Source organism: Cygnus olor, chromosome 1 (assembly GCF_009769625.2).
Source record: "Cygnus olor isolate bCygOlo1 chromosome 1, bCygOlo1.pri.v2, whole genome shotgun sequence".
NCBI lineage: Eukaryota > Metazoa > Chordata > Aves > Anseriformes > Anatidae > Cygnus > Cygnus olor.
The window spans coordinates 79188274-79208591 of NC_049169.1; the positions used below are offsets into that span (position 1 = coordinate 79188274).

Sequence of the window (20318 nt, forward strand, 5' to 3'; positions counted from 1 at the left end):
GGATATTATGCTGAATAAATTAGAAATATTAGAAAGCCTAAATGAGCAATGTTTATTGCAACGAATTGAGATTGGGGAGGGGTGGGGGAAACATTTCAACTGCTTTTTTTTTTTTTTTCCTAGACTGTTAATATGTCTTCTAACACTATACTGTGCTTAGATTATCTCACCAGAGGGGGAAGTAACTACGACCATACCACACTCCTGTTGCAATAAAGTTGTAACAAGCACTATGTTGGAGCATCTGTCTTCCATGGTAACTTTTTCTATTTCAGTAAATACAGACCTGCAGACTTTTATATACATGCTTAATTGTTTGTACAGGAATACACAGACTGTAGTCTATAGGAGTATTCACATGCTTAGAGTCAAGAACATGCTTAAAAATTTCCGGGACTGGGGCCTGCCTTCTCCCAGTGGAGAATTATGCTCTTACACAGGCTTTCCCCCCAGTGTGCTTGCATAAATCTGTCCCTTTAAGTTTTACAGAGCCAAACTGCTCCAGTCTTACCGTAGCCATTTTGCAACTGCTAGCTGCTTGGTGCCTGTTCTGACTCCTAACTGGTTAGTTCCTGTTATGCTTTTCCACAGCTCTCTCTTTCTTACTCCTGTGTCTCACACATGTGATTGAAAAAGGTTCATCCAGCGGTAAGTCTGACTTTTCTTTTGTGTCCGATCATGGTGAAAATGCTGTAACACATCATTTACCAGTATTAAAAGAATGTCCATAGCTTTTAAAATTTGTCTCTATTCTTTAGCCAGTAGTGAGGAGCAGGATCTGTTCCAGTTTGCAGCACATTGCCAGATTACATTGATTAAACTATCTCCTGTAGGCTCTTTCCCTTTCAATTTTAAGTAATATTTCTGTTTTTCTCTCAAAGGCTCAGTGATTTGCTGTCATTGGTAACTACATAAAACAGGTGCGAGACAGGTTCCCTATTTATAGCATAAGTAAATTTCACTCACTTCTAGCTGCTTTGCAGTATTCTTGGATTTAAAAACAAAAAGCAGAGGTAACAGCTAAAGGTGACAAGAGGCAAGGTAGCTAAAAGATATGCTGCATCTCAAGCAGATGTCAATGGATGCCATTCACAGATCTGTATGATGCACTGATTCACTACACAAGCAGTGAATGCTTCCACCTTTGATAAATATATTGTGTGAGAAAACAATCTGGATTCCACTGAATGGTTGAAATAGTTTCTGTATAGTAATATGGAATAACACAAGAATAATAAGCATATTGGAATAATAATGCTGGATAAGTAAAGCATAACATTTGCAGATTAGGAAGCCTGACTTCCATCATAAATCAGGAGTTTTAATAGAAAGAACTAACAGGCTTGTCTACAAATTAATGTTTAACATAGCAGGAAGGGATCTACACAATCTTCTTGTATGAATGCTGTTAGACGGTAGGAAACTCATCAGTAAGCTCAGCCAGATACCCTTCTCTTCCAGCATGCCAACACCTTGTCCCTGAGGAGCATGTGAGTAGTAGCTAGTGCATCACAGAGCAGTCAGCCACTTCACTGCAAGATGATGGTCTTATTCTACTTCTGGATTCTTCCAAGCTATGCACGGGGTTTTGAAGAGCTTCTAAGATTGTAAAATGAAAAACTGAAATTTGTCAATACTTTGCATTTGTCATGTACTGCAGCTTGAAAGAAAAATCTAGGAGTGGTTGGAGCTGTGGTAGTGAGGAACACTGAGCTGTCAGAAAGAAGAGTGCAGAAAGGCAGACAGTAGCAAAGACTATGGTCCCTGCTGTTACAAAATGTGATGGTCGAGAAGGAAAGGTTGGGAAGTGCATAGAGTGTTGTCAGCTCCCGAGCTTGTGGAACAAGCTTGTGGAGCTACTGCATCTTGTGACCTGCGTTCTTCTGCGGTGCTTTGAATGTCAACAGCTCTCACTCCCAAGCTGAAGGGCCACTAACAGATGAATAACTAACTCCTTGCAACAGCCATAGCAACACCTTTCCTGCATTGCATCAGGTGTACTTCTGAACAAAAGTGCACACAAATACTATTTAATTAATCTGAATCATAGTATATTTCATGTCTATGCTCTACACTTGGTGTACCACTACAGTCATAGTAATCCTAAACTGTAGGGACAAATGTGCTCATAGAAATGGAAGAAATGGAAGTGGTCTGGCTGAACCCTGGAACAGAACCAGTGTGTTCATTCCTACAGGATTGAAATGTCTGTGGGTTTTGTTTTTTATTCACCGTTGACAATGACTGCTTCCCAGCATCCTGCCTTTGGTCCAGGTGCTGTAGGAAGTTTATTTTCCATGGACTTGCAGTCCAAACGTTGCCTTTACAGGCAGCAGAAAGCTTTATCTAGTACAGAAGATGTCTGTTTCCAAGCCCATGCAAATGTATTTTGATGTGCTGCCTTCCTACTCCTTGGCTTGTGTTATGGGAACAACATCAATATAGTGGGAAATCCTTTTAAAACATCTAGTATTTCACAGTTACTTTGAAGATTGCTACGCTCGCCTGTGGAACAGAGCTGTGTTGCCATCTCGGTGGAATGTGATCTGTCCTTTCTCCACATGAAGCAGTCCTGGCTTATGGCCTGGCAGAGCCTATTTCTGATAAAGCAGACGGTGTCTTTCCATTCAGCCACCTTTCATTCACCACTGAACAAAACTTTGTTCTGCCTTGCTGTACAGCTGTTATTTTACAGCTCTGTGTTCCTAGATTATATTTTTAACTTCCAAAATGTCTTTCCCATTAGTGCTTTCCCATTTCATCTGTGTGGGTGGTCTTCAGCTTTTTGGCCTCAACTATCCTTTAATTTAGTCAATCTTCTTGCTAGTTTATCTTGTCCCCTGCCCAGAACAGAAATGGTTGATTGTCTTTGTTGATGATACTGAACTGAGAAGTGCTGTTGACTTTCTGGAGGGACAAGAGGTCTTCCAGAGGGATCTAGGTACATTGGAGCATTGGACAATCATCAAAGACATGACGTTCAACATGAGTAAATGTTCTTCTGCACCTGGCACATAGTAATGTTGGACACAGGCACTGACTGGCAGACGAGTGGCTGGAGAGCAGCTCAGCAGAAAGGGATCTGGGGGTGCTGGCTGGCAGCAGGCTCAGCACAAGCCAGCAGTGTGCCCTGGCAGCCAAGAGGGCAAACTGCATTTTGGGGTGCATTAAACACAGCATAGCCAGCTGGTCAAAAGAGGTGATTCTCCCACTGTATTTAGTGTCAATGTGGCCTCACCTCAAATACTGCATGCAGTTCTGGGCTCCACAATATAAAAAGAAAATTAAGGTCCTTGAAAGCATCCAGAGGAAGGCAACAAACCTGGTAAATGGTCTAGAAGGCATGTCCTATAAGGTGAGGCTGAGGACACATGGGTTGTCTAGTATGGAGAAAAGCAGGCTGAGATGCAAATTCATTGCTCTCCGCAACTTCCTGAGAGGAAGTGGAGAGGGAGGTGCTGGCCTCTTCTCTCTATTAACCAATGACAGGACAAGCAGAAATGGCACAAAGCTGCACCAGGGGAGGTTCAGACTAGATATAATGAAAAATTTATTTGATCTGAGGGTGGTCACACCCTGGAACAGGCTTCCTAGGGAGGTGGTTGATGACCCATGACTGCCAGTGTTCAAGAGTCATTTGAATAATGACCTCAATATTATTGCACCCAATTTGTCAGCTCTGTTCTAAACTGTCCATTTTTATTTGAGAGCAGGCATTTTGTTGCCACTGCCAAGTGTCTGAAGAAATTGATTCTTCCTCCCTTTCTCTCACCCTCTCTTTTTTTCACTCTTTGAAGCTGTTTTCCTGAGGTTTCCATTTCCTCCATGCGCTGTTTCATGACCTCTTTCATTTTTGGTCAGTGTTGACAGAGTTAACTAATTAGGAAGGATAGTAACAACAATCTGGTTTACCCTAAGCAGCGCCCTGTAGTTCAACTCTCATTTAGAATTGTTTGGCTTTTTTAGAAATATCAGTAGATTTTTGTGTCCAAGCTGATAACTTGTTCTTTAACTACATTGGATAAACTTCCCTGTATTTGTTGTGACCATTGCCCAGCCCCTACAAGGTAGCCAGAACAGAGATACTTCCATCCATAACCAGAAATTAGCTGTGGATGGGAGAGATATGTGAAAGCAAGTCTTAGTGCTATCTTAACAGCAATATGTCAGCTTCAGTGACAGCTACTAGTCCTTTTCTTTTAACACCTCTGGATCTCCACAGTGATGGATGACCATCTATTCTGACAGTGGAGATGACATTAAACAGTATCTAAAGTCAAAAGTGCAGGCAAGAACCACACAGGAAGATGCAGAAAAGAAAAAAGCCTTAGTACATTCATTATTACCATGTGAAATTTTACATCTGAATCACACACTTTGTTAATGGATGATGCTTAGGTCCTTCCCTTTTGTATGCAGTTGGCATTCAGCAAAATAGTATGAGGGGACAAAAGTGTGACTTTTATGTAATGGACCCTTTTATGGTCTTATGCTGGAGGAATCTCTCAGCTTTCCAAAAGTCTGCCTTAAATCTTCCATAAAGTGCTGGATTCATCTACCAAGGAGGTGGAAGGGCTTAGGACCTCATTGTAGCAACTTGCTTAAGTCTTGGATAGGGGATATGAATGGTAGGAAGGGTAAATCCTGAGAAATTGCAGGTAGCTTTCACTGGGCATGTCACTCAAGGTTGTAGCAGCTTTCTAAGCAGCTTAATGAGTAAGAGTCACTAAGCAAAGAAGAAGTGGTCTCAAATAATTACCCCCAACACTTTCTCTTATCTTTCCTCAGCACCTTTTAGAGAGTGCTGCTGCCAAACATCTCATTTGATGGGAAGTGGTCGATTTGCCTTCAAACGTGGGATGTAAGCATCTAAGTCACTGAGGTGGTCTTGATAATTGCCTCAGATCTATAGCTGCTTCTGCAGTTACCCATGGAACAGCTTCTTCCCTTTGGTTCAAGCACATTTCCAGTTATCTTTGCATGTTATTCGTATTCCTTTCACCAGCTCCCTGTCCAGGTGACTGTTTTCATATCCAAGTCTATTTGCATGTCTTTTTCAAGTAAGAATTTGTGAAGTACTGCCAAATGTTTTACTGCACTCTAGATACTACTTTATCTGTTAATTTTATCCTTTGATTAAAAAAAAAAATTATTTGGTGTGTTTTGTTTGTTTGTTTGTTGGGTTGGCTGGTTGTTATTTTTTATCCTGTAAATCTACTGGAATTTTATGGAGCTTTTTAGAAGCTTCCATGAATCTTGGACTAGGTCTTAAATGTTTACAGTCTATTTGTTCTTATTCCCGCCCCCTTCCCCCCCCCCCCCCCCCCCCCCCGAGGATTTTTAACCAATTTTTATGGAATGGGAGCTATGGGTTTGTTCATATTCTTGTTGTTTGTTTTTGTTTGTTTGTTTGTTTGTTTTGTTTTGTTTTGTTTTTTGGGGGGGGGAGGTTGCAAGGGAAGGGTGGGTGGATCGCTATTATTTCCAGTAATAAAATCACTAAGGAACCTTATCATTGCCCTGGTTCATAGAAACATCTGTGTGTGTGTTTACCTTTAATCATGGAGTTAATCTTACCAACTTCAAGATAGCTATTCTTCTCTTTAAAATTGAACATATGCTTAAGTGCTATCTTGGACCAAGGTAAGAAGGCTGAGTGAACTAAATCCACTTAAATGCAGCCAAGTGATGGAACTAGCTTTTCAGTAAATCCTAACTGTACAATTTTTTTGAAGAATGGGTCTATAAGCCACTCCCAGAGCCAGATGGACAGAGTGGGATTACAGGTTTAAGCAAAGAATTTGTTAGGAGTGGTTACCCTGATTATAAGCAGAGACCCACTACATGTTTTAAGCATGAAAATCTCCCTGACAGCAGAATTTCAGCTCAAGATATTATATTTTACTTTCATGGAAAGAATGGGCTTCACAAGGCAATAATAAGGGAGGGATACACCGTATGAGAGACAAAAAAAAAAAAAAAAAAAAAAAAAAAAGAACCTTGCTTTATCAAAGGCTATCTGTTTTATTGTTGTTGTTGAAGGTTACAAACTTTTGGATTCCTTTTTTATTATTATTTTTTATTATTATTATTTTATTTCCTGCTTCTCTCTCTTATTGTTGATATTATCATACTTTAGTTTTGGCTTTCCAGCAAGTTTCTTGGTACCAGCTTCTGTGCTATTTGTTGTATTCATGACTCCTGAGTTGTAGTTCTTCACTTCTGGAGTCTGCACTGTTGTCTGTACAGAGTAGGTCATTGTTTGGGGCAATGGAATATTTAATAAACACTTCAGAAAGTCATGACCTTGGAGCTGACAGAAGCAGATACTTCAGATTATGTTCAGGGTTTGTAAAAGCTTTTTCATTTGTGAAGAATTTATGGAAGAACAGTCAAAGAAAAAATTCTCAAATAAGTTTTCCAAGCCTATGGAGTCCAGCTGGATGCCCTAGTTTCTAAATCAGGTAATTACTGAAGGCTGATAAGAGTGCTAATTCTAGGATGCTTACACAGAATGAATCATTTCAGTTTATTTCAGATTGGAAGTCTGGAGTGTTTGTAATGTACTAAAATGCATGTTAATTATACTCAATATTTGGTTACTGAAAAATGCTTGGGAAAGTTTTTGTGAAGCTTCAGTGAAAAACAGAAGCTTAGGTGAGTACCTCTGAAGGGCAGAGGTTCTGAGGGGCAGAGGTTCTGAAGGGCAGAGGAGTCCAGGAAGGCTGGGCGCTCCTCAAGAAGGAAATCTTAACGGCACAGGAGCGGTCCGTCCCCACGTGCCCAAAGACGAGCCGGCGTGGAAGAAGACCGGCCTGGCTCAACAGAGAGTTGCGGCTTGTGCTTAGCAGGAAAAAGAGGGTTTATAATCTTTGGAAAAAAGGGCAGGCCACTGAGGAGGACTACAAGGATGTAGCGAGGCTGTGCAGGGAGAAAATTAGAAAGGCCAAAGCTCATCTGGAGCTCAACCTGGCTACTGCCATTAAAGACAACAAAAAATCCTTTTACAAATATATCAATGCGAAACGGAGGACTAAGGAGAATCTCCATCCTTTACTGGATGCGAGGGGAAACCTGGTTACTAAGGATGAGGAAAAGGCTGAGGTGCTTAATGCCGCCTTTGCCTCAGTCTTTAGCGGCAATACCGGTTGTTCTCTGGATACCCAGTGCCCTGAGCTGGCGGAAGGGGATGGGGAGCAGGATGTGGCCTTCGCTATTCATGAGGAAATGGTTGGCGACCTGCTAAGGAGCTTGGATGTGCGCAAGTCGATGGGGCCCGATGGGATGCACCCGAGGGTACTGAAAGAACTGGCAGAGGAGCTGGCCGAGCCGCTTTCCATCATTTATCGGCAGTCTTGGCTATCGGGGGAGGTCCCAGTTGACTGGCGGCTAGCCAATGTGACACCCATCTATAAGAAGGGCCGGAGGGCAGACCCGGGGAACTATAGGCCTGTCAGTTTGACCTCAGTGCCAGGGAAGCTCATGGAGCAGATTATCTTGAGGGTCATCACGCGGCACTTGCAGGGCAAGCAGGCGATCAGGCCCAGTCAGCATGGGTTTATGAAAGGCAGGTCCTGCTTGACGAACCTGATCTCCTTCTATGACAAAGTGACGCGCTTGGTGGATGAGGGAAGGGCTGTGGATGTGGTTTACCTTGACTTCAGTAAGGCTTTTGACACCGTTCCCCACAACATTCTCCTCAAGAAACTGGCTGCGCGGGGCTTGGACTGGCGTACGCTTCGCTGGGTTAGAAACTGGCTGGATAGCCGGGCCCAGAGAGTTGTGGTGAATGGAGTCAAATCTGGTTGGAGGCTGGTCACAAGTGGTGTCCCCCAGGGCTCGGTACTGGGGCCGGTCCTCTTTAATATCTTCATCGATGATCTGGATGAGGGCGTCCAGTGCACCCTCAGTAAGTTTGCAGATGACACCAAGCTAAGTGCGTGTGTCGATCTGCTCGAGGGCAGGAAGGCTCTGCAGGAGGATCTGGATAGGCTGGACCGATGGGCTGAGGTCAACTGTATGAAGTTCAACAAGGCCAAGTGCCGGGTCCTGCACCTGGGGCGCAACAACCCCAAGCAGAGTTACAGGCTGGGAGATGAGTGGTTGGAAAGCTGCCTGGCCGAGAAGGACCTGGGAGTATTGGTTGATAGTCGGCTGAATATGAGCCAGCAGTGTGCTCAGGTGGCCAAGAAGGCCAACAGCATCCTGGCCTGTATAAGAAGCAGTGTGGCCAGCAGGTCTAGGGAAGTGATTGTCCCCCTGTACTCGGCTCTGGTGAGGCCGCACCTCGAGTACTGTGTTCAGTTTTGGGCCCCTCGCTACAAGAAGGACATGGACGTGCTCGAGCGAGTCCAGAGAAGGGCGACCAAGCTGCTGAGGGGTCTGGAGAACAAGTCTTACAAGGAGCGGCTGAGGGAGCTGGGCTTGTTCAGCCTGGAGAAGAGGAGGCTCAGGGGCGACCTTATCGCTCTCTACAGTTACCTTAAAGGAGGCTGTAGTGAGGTGGGGATTGGTCTGTTCTCCCACGTGCCTGGTGACAGGACGAGGGGGAATGGGCGAAAGTTGCGACAGGGGAGTTTTAGGTTGGATGTTAGGAAGTACTTCTTTACCGAAAGGGTTATTAAGCATTGGAACGGGCTGCCCAGGGAGGTGGTGGAGTCACCATCCCTGGAGGTCTTTAAAAGATGTTTAGATGTAGAGATTAGTGATATGGTTTAGTGGAGTGCTTAGTGTTAGGTCGGAGGTTGGACTCGATGATCTTGAGGTCTCTTCCAACCTAGAAATCTGTGTCTGTGTCTGTGTCTGTGTCTCTGTTTGACAGGAATGGGTTCTTTGTCTTAGCTGAGACTGGATTTCTATTGTCTAAAGCAGTTTTGTTTCTGAATAAGAGCATCTTCACAGAGTTTGTAGGGTGCATACTGTAGTCTTAATTTTCCAGTGTTTCTTGTGTTGGCAATAGTTATAGATTTCAAAATTTAATTCTGAGTGCCAGTAACTGCAAATATAGTTTTTATTTCTTAGTCATCATTTCTTCAAACAAAACAAGGACCAGTGAATTTACATCTGAAGCAAGAAATAAAGTTAATTTTGAATGAGACAAGTCCTTAACTTCTATGTATGGCGGTTCTCAGTGGAGACTATTTAGCTGGTGCCATAGAAAGCCCCTGAGTTTACCTGGTGAGCTGCATTGAATCAACATGAATTCTGACAATGACATCACTCCATGCGGAACATGTGTAGTTTAAAGCTTCTGCAGCATAGTGTAGGCCCCTGTAATCTATTACATTAAATAATTTTGATATCACTCCATGCAGAACACATGTAGTTTAAAGGTTCTGCAGCATAGTGTAGGCCCCTGTAATCTATTACATTAAATAATTTGAAGGATATTTTTCGTGTAGCTACACAGGGAGTAGCTACATGGTATACAGAAAATGAAATTCTGATCAAGTTCAGAGCTTTCCACCTGCTTTAAAATGTCACAGACATGATTTTAGGTTTTATTGTGTCAGTAAGAACTGGGACTAATCCTACTGAAGTCAAGCATTAAACCTGCATGAGGTCAGAATAGAGTTAAGTATTTATTAGTTGTGTGTGGGGTGGTTCTCCCTAAAATTATATGGATGACTTATGCATTTTCCAGTATTCAGACTGGCTTTTTCTGCACATTATGGATTCAGCAGAAACTGCTAAGGAGTAAATATTGTTTAAAAGCAAAAACAAAACCAAAAAACACACCCACTTCCTCTTTAGTCTTTCACTTTTTGTGACCCAGATCCAAATTATTGCAGGAATGCCTGTGTATTTCTTAAAGCTTACTATTTCTTAAAGCAAAATGGCAGTGAGAATCCTTCGCCAATATTCTGCTGTGAGAGACAAAGGACCTGTCCCTGGTGAAACCTGTGAAATGATACAGTTGACCTCATGCTCTCTTTGCTTAGCTGTGAACAGGAAGGATGTTATGCACCCATACCATAACTGCCCTCTGTTTTTGTGCCACTGACCCACACCAGCCTCCATGGCATTTAGAAAAAGAGACGAAGGAGTCACAGATATTGCTGAGCAACTCTCCTCAATCCAGTTATGGTACTACAGCTCTTTCCCACTCACATATCAAGGTTCCCCACAGCAGGATACACATCAGAAAATTTCACAACATATTTTTGTAGTGGACCACCAACGGGGTAAGAAGAAACCTGAAAGGAAAATAGATCATTGAATAAAGCTACTGAATGAGAATTTTCCTGCTTCTGTCTAACTTTTGCTTTCCAGTGTCCTCATATCCCTCTGAGAAAACTGCATGTAGCAAGCCTTTCTCAGGAACCCATATCTTCCATTTCTGTGGAAAAAAAAAAAAAAAAGCTAACATAGAAAACATGGGAGTTGGAGACAAAGCTGTTCCCATGAGAGCTCTCTTTTGCATATTTGCTGTTATCTGATTATGGTGGGAGAAGGGTTTTCTTCACCCTTACCCCCGCCTAGGACAACTACCATATCCTGATGCCAAGTCACAAGAATCCAAGACTGCCAAGATTATTGACCTAGGGAATATGTTCCTCTGAGTCAGATCCTGAGATCACGAGAATCAGGAGGGCTATTTAGTCTATTTTACATGTCTGAGGGGTCTAATTTTAAAGGAACCAGTGTGATAATTATTAACCCACCCACCTATTTCTTCTGCCCTTCAGCTTTTAGTCTGCCAGTTTCTACCTTCTTGAGACTTCAAACATAGGCCTTTGTGATATCTCAGCATAGATACTGCAACTGTGGTAGCACAGCTATTATTTTTTGCAGAGCGGAAAAAATTTCCTTCCTAGAAGTTTTTCCTCAGGGCATAAACTCAATAATCATGCTCTGACCTGTGATTTGGCTCATATATTGGGGTTATTGAGTATGCTCTCTCAGCAACATAGAAATGAGCAAAATTCTATCATCTGAACTTAATGGGAATCACATTTACCTGGATGTATGCAATAATTAAGACAAAAAGTACGCTTCATATGAGCAGTGGGCTGTGTCAAATATGAGTATGACTGAAGGTATTTGTAATAACTTGACAAAGCGGTCGTTCAATATTTTAAAACATATTTAATATCTGAGTCAGAGAAGCATATTCTGTCAATCTCACATTCAGTTTAACTACCTACTATGCAAATATGGGACTTTGTAAATTCTACTTTGTCCAACAAGTTTAAAGCTATATCTCTGCTCCATTAGCCACAAAGATTACACATTGCAATCTATAAGCAGTTAGTTGAGGTGCTTATTACACAAAATAATGTGTGTAAAACACAGCCAATATTTGTATTAAAATTCCTTTCTCAGACACTGAGAACATAAAAAGGAATCAACAGGAGCTCTTTACAATGCTAGACATGGTATTTTACTACATACTTCTATTTAGTTTATTTTTCTTTTGTAAATTGCTGCTACATATATGTGCAGTGGGCATATCAGGCAGTTAAAATATATTTTAAAACTTAGATCTGTGGAATTAGATGGAATAATGAACAACTTTTATGACACCTTGGCTTGTTTTGCATGGTGGATAATACTTTCACCATAGGGTACCCCTTATGCATTCAAAGTGCTGAAAACAGGGGCTGCATAAGGCTAACCGAGAGCAACACTTCATCATCTATGTTCAGCGAGCAGAGTTAATTCCTAATTAATGCAGAAAGATTGACCTCAATTAATAGAGGTTCATTTTCCTTTTGAGTTTGTATTTCAAATGCTCTTGTGGTATTTCTTTTAACCTTATAACATCATGAATGAGTTTTTCACCTGAGGTTGTAGCTGAACAGTTTCCTCAACTGCACTTTCCTAATCTCTGTAAGACTTCTGCCACCCCACAGCTCCAATTCCCTCCCTTTTCAGCAGTTATTGCTTTTCTCCCACTTTGAATGGAAATATATTTGCTTAGGGAGAAGTAACATCACACCTTCTTCCTTAGAAGCCACCCTGAGCACATTAGCATATTCTGTCAAATGGTCTCACCATGATTTACAAATGATCAACAGTTCCCTCTCCTCTCTGTGGCAAAGGCAAATAGTAGAAACATCCTCTGTTTTAGAGAGGAGATAAATGACATGCTGCAATCACAGAGCCTTTTTACAGAAGATCTACCTAAATTCGTACAAGGCCTACTTCTAGGCAAGCACGAAACATGAACTGAGGAGTACCCATTGTGCTTCTGTCAAAGGTTTGCCTGCTATCTCAACCCTTGGACACACAGGAAGCAATCCTTGATTATCCAGCCCTTCATTAAGAAACTTGTAGCTCAAGACTGAAAGCAGAGCAGGAGATTTGAGAAGTTGGGTATAGATGGTATAGGGCTGTGTCGGTCTCTCTCTTTTTGCTCCATATGGGGCCACTGTGCACACAGCGGCTTTTCAAGCATGATTTAGAGCAGGATGATCATGATCTCACCTAATCACGTGGCTGACATCTGCAAAATGGGACCCTGTGATTAAAATGACTGAAAATATAAGGTCAAGATATCAAAAGTCTAATTCCATAGTGTAAACACAACTTTCAGGTGCTGCTGGCTTCAAAGCACACCAATAAAACAAAGGAGAAATGTATATTTGGACCCTTTGTGGAAAACATTATAATTTGCTGTTCATCAGAGGTACCAAGGCAGCTTGTGATTACCAATATATATATATTTAATAAAATTATCCAGCTCATGAACTTAAGACATTTTAGGAAAAAAAAAAAAAAAGTAGTAGTATATATTTTTTTTTTTCTGACACAGAGTTTTGTTATGTAATTTGATGGGAAATGTCATTGCTGAACTCTGTAATAACCCGCACAAAACCACACAGACCTACAGTGGCAGCAAATGGTGGACTTTCCCAAGAAAATGTTTCATTATCCTTCTATTGCTTGACTTTTTTTTACACCACATCTGTGCTTGCTTCGTCATTCTGCCATCTGCTGTAACAAAATACAGGCTAAGCATTTTGGAAAATAAGCCCTCCACACATTAAAAATGCTCCAACCCTGAGCACAGCCCTTTACTTCTCACAGGCTGTGGAGCTTATTATCCTCTTCCTCCTTTCCCTCCTCCTCCTTCACCTTCTCCTCTTCCTACACCTCCCCCACTTTATCTTTCTCTCCCTTGGCCCCACCACCACACACAAGATGTATTACATAAGCATACCAATCATGGAGAACACAGAATCCCATTGATTTTGTCTCAATGTTTCTATTAAATGAAATGAATGGCTATGCACTTTACTTCAGTATGCAAATATGTCTGCTGAAAGATCAGAAATATCAGGCCATTATCAACGATTTTTAAATTTTGGAACTCCCAATCAGACTTGTTTCCTGTTTGGTATTGTCTGCTGATACACAGTGTGTAGCTGAGAAAAAGAATCTGGTTGCTACAGTATTGAAATAACAGAGTATGAGCAGAGTGGTTTCAAGTACACTCTCTGTATAGTCCAGTCAAAGTTTCTTCCTGATGCAGCAGCATAAATCTCTTGGTAGCAGTAAACTCACTACACAGACTTCATTCCTGAACACATGTTCAAAGGTGATAAAATAAATGCAGATGGTCTCCCAAAACCTCAGTGGAACATTTTTTACTGTAACTAAATGGACTGTAAAAAAATAGGGAAAAAAAAAAAAAAAAAAAAGCAGAAAATGCAGTTTGACACAGGCAATTTCAGAATAGCATTCAGTCATTTGGGAGAAAAGCTAAATAAAATGTGTGTTTATAATAATCTATTGGCAAAACAATATTGACAGAGCATCTGAGCTGCCTAATAGGAGTGAATTTTAAAATACTCAAATTAAATTACTATTGTGAACTGAATATTTTGCTTAACTACTTTCATACACATACAAAAAATTTGGATTGGGAACTTCATTCATTGTGCTCTCACCAAAGTTGACAATAAAACCATCCCCAGCTACAGTGAAAACAGAATTAGGCCTTAACAAATTTATTACAGGCTTTGTTTACAAACTTGTTACAAAATTATACAGCATCTTATGTGTACACAGGATTTACAAGAACATTTAACTGATGTGTGTGATTGCTCTGCTCTCTGGTTGAGATCTGCAGGTTTTTCTTCACTCATGGCCTGATGCTGCTTCCCCTGTAGTCAGTGAGATTTTTTTCAGTGACTTTAGTGGAAGTTGGATCAGATCCAAAGGGTAATACTTCCATTCATTTTTATACTGAGGTGGGAAAGAGGTAGACGATCTAATAACCTTTTCTTTCTCATTTAATATGTTTCAGATGATCGGTGATAAATTTAATCTGAAAAGTTTTTGTTGGCCACTTGTAAAACACTTGATGCATTGGTAAAGTTAAGAATTGAAGACCAGTTCCTGCTACTGGATCAATAAATTGTTTTCTTTGAACCTAACAGAATGAACATCCCTTGATTTTCAGTGAGCAGAAAGAACAACATTAGGATTGATTCTGATGTTACTTATGTTGTTATAATAATACATTTTCTCACCTGTATTCAATATACTTTCTCTGTGTTTAAAGTGATGTAAGCAAGAGCATCACCCACCAAGTAGGAACAATGAAGTCAATGAAGTCACTAATTAATGGATTCACGGTCTGGAAGTAACACTGTCTAACCAAGCTCACTTAGTGTTCTTACCTCCTCTTCTCATATGGACACAGACCTACTTGCCACACGGAAGAATCTAAAGTTAATGATCCATGACAATATCTGCTCTCAATTACTTGCAACACCTGAAAATAATATTTACTTGGGAATTCAGGTTGTAAAATTAGGTTTATAACTTGGAAAAAAAATCAGTGGAACAGGCCTCTTAAAAATATGTTTTTCCCCACAAGCAGCAAAATGAATGGGTAAGGTTTTTCTTTTCTTTCTTTTTTTTTTCTTTTTTTTTTTTTCTTTTTTTCCCTGTTGAAACTTAAACATGTCTACTGGTAAAAAAATAAGAAAAGTTCTGTTGAGGATTTTTTGTTTGTTTATTTGTTTTCCAAGGAAAGAGAGTTCAGGAAAAAAATCTAGTCAGATTTATTAGATAGTGAGCTGCTTGTTATATTGAATCACCTCCTGCCTTTTAATGATTGCCTTGGTATCAAATCTCTGAAGCTATTATTGTTAAAACCAAAGCTAGATTTTAGTCCAGCAAGATGATTTCATGTGAGGTAAAAAACCCTGACTGCATGTTGAAAATTGAGAGGGTTCTCAAAAAAACTTTTTTATGGCCTCCGCTACAAAATTGTACCTACACATTCCAACCCGGTTTTCAGAGTCACATCTTTTCCCATGCTTGGGTTCATGAGTAACCTGTCCACTTTCCCAGTGGTTTTATAATGTGTAAGGCTCTCTGTTAGGGATTAGGGAAGACCACACAACTTGTTGCCTTTGATGACCTGCTGCAGATTTGAAGTTGGTTCTCCAGTAGTGAAAATGATATGATTAAAGGCATTCTAGTGCCATGTTTTTGGGTACCCTGATCTTATTTTCATTTGTGATGCTGAACATGTTACAGCAATGAAAGCTGTAATGTAAGAACTAAAGACCACTACAGATACTTTTTTGAAGGACTGGCATTTTTCAGCCCTTCTTGTGGATTACGATCTAACTAGGCACAGATAACATATGTGGTTCAATCTTAATTCTGTTGATATCCATGACAAGACTCTAATTTACCTTCATGGGAGTAAGATACCATCCAGGATAATGTATAGTAGGCCATCCCTTTAGGCAGTGTAATTGTTAGTGTCTCCAGTGGAGCTACATGACAATGCAAAAAAATAGTCTGAGGTATATGCAAGTACATCTGTCTGCTCTAAGTAACAGCTCACACCAGTGGGACTGAAGAACTTCATTGTAACTATGGACTACCTGAATTTGAATCACACACACGCACACACACACACACATGCACAAGTCCCTATGAAAGGTAACAAACACACACACAAAAAAAGTCCCTATGAAAGGTACCAGGTTTGCTGAGCAGTTCTACACATTTTTCCCTCCATTAAAAATGGGCAATGAGTTGTCAAGTAGACAAACAGCTTTGTATAGGTGTGTGGCTTTGATATCCATTCCATAATATCATATCTTTGCTAAAATTCTTTAGCCAAGGGCTCTTTTAATGTTAAGACAGCACCAGCTTTTTTTCTAATTTAAAAATTAAAACAGAGAGAAATGATGTAACAATTCAAGCTGAAAATAATAGATTAGTGTGAGGAGGAAGAGGTCAATCACAATAAAAACTATATTCTGAAGAAATCATATTTTATGTATTACATTAATGATCAGTTTAGATCGGTTCTTGGCTTCAGTAACTTAGTTACGAATATTTTTTAAATTTATTTTTTTTAATGTTGTTTCTAACTGGCAGCATTAGAAACAGTTGCAAAACAAATGTGCTTTAAAAATGTAAAGGACAGTTACTGGACTGTTAGCATTTATTCTGAAATGCTAACGGCGGGAAAATGGTCATTTCATTGGCAAAACTGGCATAACACACAGAAATTGTATTTTACAGCTACTTGATGCCTTTGACATTGACATCAGCTGCAGGCTACAACACATATTTTGGTTCCTTTTCATTTTGGCAGTGAGGAGTCAACACTGCATCCAATTAAACGTGAATGTATAGAGCAAGGGATATAAATATGTACACAACTCTTGACATTGATCTGATTTTTAACAAGTTTACTAAATGACAGTCACTGGCTTGACAATACTGAATGAAGAATACTGATTTTACACAGAATTTACAGTCAGGTTACGGTATGCTGCCAACAAGCAGTGTCACAAACATAGTCTAAAAAAATCCGGAGTTGCCCACAGCAGAGGCACATACCCTTTACTCTTGTTTATTGGGAGAGAAAGCTTATATACTGTAGATCTGCTGAAGTTTAATAAATAAGGTCAACTTATAATATATAAAACAATATAAACATTTATATGCTACATGCATATCATATAATTTAAAGTAATAATTTATATATCAAAGAGTTGCAGATTTATGTTCTTCCTATTTTTCTTGACAAGGCGCACACACAGGAGGTGTCTATTCTTATCCACCTCCAGCCTACAAGTTTATTGTTTTCTGAAGTCAGTGCCCTAACATATGTTTGGGATGTCTTGCATTGAGAGTTCCAGTGCTTGTCATCAATGCCTCGGCAGCCATTTTTAACAGGCTTGGCTTCTTTACACCTTGTTTCATAAAAGTATTGCTTAACTGGAGAGTTGCCTGTTTTAATTTCTCCCAGCACAGTTACCTGGTGTCCTCTAATGTCGATAGCAGATGATTTGTCCGTGACCCATAAGCTTTCACTGTCACAAACAGAATATTCCCCTCGATGGCTCTTGTGCTCCGCATATCTTTTCCTCCGAGAGGTTCTGTTCACCACCAATGAATTTCCAATATAATCCTCCATGAGGTACAGCGGTGGTGGTTCCAGCGGTGTGTTGTCACTCAAGAGGACTCGGGGAGAGTTGTAGCGTCTCTGCTGCCTTAGGAGATCTGTATCCATTGAGATAACTGGCTGGAAGTCAGATTTCACATTTTCATCTCCATCCACGTCCTGCTGAGTCTCTACTTTCTTCACTGTGTTTTGATAGTTTTCCTTTATATCTACTATCTGCTTAGAAAGCTTGTTTTTCAAAATGTCTGCCTGAATGAGTTTTATAATGAGAGAATTTATTGAATCTTCTGGCAAACTCCTTTGATCCATGTTGGTAGACTGGATGCCACGAAGATAAGAAAGAAATATCACATAAAACAAGATGGACATCACCTTGTTCACCTGTAAGATCTGCAAAGAAAAAGAAAGTCAATATAAAAGCAATTAAATAATGTTTACTAGGCTTTGTAAACATGAAAATTCTAATTTGTTTTAACATGTTTTACATCTTATGCAATTTATAGATACAGATAAGCTATGTGTTTCTTTCAAGATACTATTTCATTTTATTTTATAATGAATATGACCATTTAATCATTTTTTTTTTTCAGGATTTAATCAATCTCTCTTGCACTCTTTAGCATGATCTCACTTTTATTCATTGTTTGTACAGTGGCAGATATTTCAGTTAGTTCCCTTCTCTACAGTGTTAGGTAGCTACTCTTATCAGTGGATAGAGGCCAAGTCACTTTTCCAGAGTCTATTCTGCTGAGTGGTTTAGTTTCAAAATTGCAAGGAGATTAGGCAGAGTAAGAGAGTTTCTACTGGTATAAACGAAGTTCTGACTTTTTTAAGTGGCCACAATTTATATGTGTTGAAATGTCATGGATCGATCAAATTTCTGTTCATCAAACGTGTTTAACTTTACCTTAAGAGCATCATCATACACTGAGAAATAACACAGTGTTTCAACAGTGCTCTTTTTCTCTCATACGGAAAAGTATTCTTGAGAAAAGAGGACACAGTCTAGCAGCAAAATGGTGTTTCTTATACTTTGAACTTCAGAAAGCAATGGTTAGGATTTGTAATACAAGTGGGAAGTTCAGATAGATCCACAGAACATTTTGTTGTGGCTGTTTCCAGGGCTGGGACCTGTTTGTTATTCTTGTTTTTAATGAAGTTTCTTCATTACATCTTTATGAACTGGAGTGAAACTGACTGTAGAAATATTCATGGACAGAAGGAGCACAGCCCCCTCCCCCAATAAACAAACAAACAGATAAATAAATAAATATACATATCAAATGAACTCAAGACAAGATTTTGAAAACTGTAGATCTAAAAGGCTGCTTTTTCTCTGTAATGTACTTTGTCATGCTCTGCTCTATATGGATTCCTGTAGTGTCCTTCTAATTCTAGCCTCTGAGTATCTTCTAGAAGCTCTTTGGACATTTCTATCCAGACATTTCAATCCTTCTGTCATACTGTTTGCATACTGTTTGTGTAGTTAAGAACTGTGAACATTTGTCTAAGGAGTTTTTTTTATTATTATTTTTTCCCTTGTGTATTTGCACTTGCATTTAAATGAAACTAATATTTATTGTAAAGTACCAAATCATGGAAGCAAAACATTTACTTTGAAACAAACCAGTTTTATTGGAATTGTTGCACAAGCAGTGGATTGAAGAAGAAAATATTAAACTCATGTTACAGCACTCTCTACCATGTGGGAAGCCCTGGATGGTATCATGTGACTCAAAACAGTCTTGAACTTGGTTCTCCTGCTCTGCAAACAAGTCCACCATGAGTCAAGCTGCTAGTACTCTGGAATGAAGGCACAGAGTTACAAAATTGTGGAACAGCTGGAGTTGTAAGAATCTGCAGGAGATCATCTAGTTCTATCCTCTTGCTCAAACCAGGGTCAGCTAAAGTAGCTTGCATGGGGCTATGTCCAGTCATTTTTTGAATATCTTTATGGATGAACACTCCAAAACCCCTCTAGGCAACTTGTTCCAGTGTTTGATCATCCTCACAGTAAAACAAAACAAAACAAAAAGTGCCTTATGTTTCAGTAATATTTCATATACTTCAGTCTGTACCCATTGCCTCTTGTCCTTTCATGGAACGCCTGTAATGGAGTCTGGCTCCATCTTCTCTACTCCAACCTATCAGGTATTTGGTTAGATTTGGTTAGATTCCTCTGAGTTTTTCTCCTACTGGATGAACAGTCCCAGATCTCTCAGCCAGCCTCTCCTCCCTTAATCATCTTTGTGGACTTGTTCCAGTATATCCACGTCTCCTGTACTGGGGAGCCCAGAACTGGACACACCACTCCAGATGTGGCCTCAGTACTGGTAATGAGTTGAGGTGAAGGTTCACCTCCATTGGCCTGCTGGCAACATTTTGGGTACTTTGTGTTTTCCCAGATGAAATTGCAGAGAAATCAGACTTCTTAAACAGAAAATATTCCACTTCAACAAATCACCATTTTCTGTTTAAGAATGCAAAAAGGAAAAAAAATGTTTTACTGGAAAATCCTCTATCAGCTCTAAGCAAAACTTCTTTCAGCAACAGTGAGTCCCCACTTCGTAGTTTAGAACTGCAGCAAAATCAGAGCTACCCTCTGTGGATGTGTGATCTGTCCTTTTATGGACAAGAAATGTGTTTTCTCCATTCTCAGTTTGTCACAGTATGAGTTCACCTAAATCTAGACTGTTGCTTGCAGCAAAGTTATGCTTTGAAAAAAAAAATCTAAGATTTCAGTTACCATACAGTTACTGTCATACCTAAATAAATACTAACTTAGTAACTTAGTGTAGATGGTTCTCAGAGCCAAGAAAGAGATGAAAAAAAAAAAAAAAAAAAAAAGACCTCTTCCTGTGCAATTTGGTTTTCCCTCATTAAATTATTCTCTTTATAAAATAGTAAAAATATTTTAAAACACGTC

General features: G+C 39.9%; 1 protein-coding gene and 1 long non-coding RNA gene across 2 annotated transcripts in view; one reads left to right on the forward strand and one right to left on the reverse strand.

Moving 5' to 3' along the window:
* The first annotated feature begins 532 nt into the window (after positions 1 to 532).
* The window catches only part of LOC121074239, a 192610-nt gene continuing 172824 nt past the window's right edge, over positions 533 to 20318 (forward strand). Inside the window, exon 1 of the long non-coding RNA XR_005822224.1 lies at positions 533 to 648. This is a non-coding gene — a long non-coding RNA (uncharacterized LOC121074239). The remainder of the gene's footprint in view (positions 649 to 20318) is intronic.
* The window catches only part of NTF3 (neurotrophin 3), a 61325-nt gene continuing 54933 nt past the window's right edge, over positions 13927 to 20318 (reverse strand). The window contains exon 2 of the mRNA XM_040566051.1: positions 13927 to 17782. Within this exon, the coding sequence (XP_040421985.1) occupies positions 16988 to 17782 (795 nt within the window). The 3' untranslated portion in view covers positions 13927 to 16987. The remainder of the gene's footprint in view (positions 17783 to 20318) is intronic.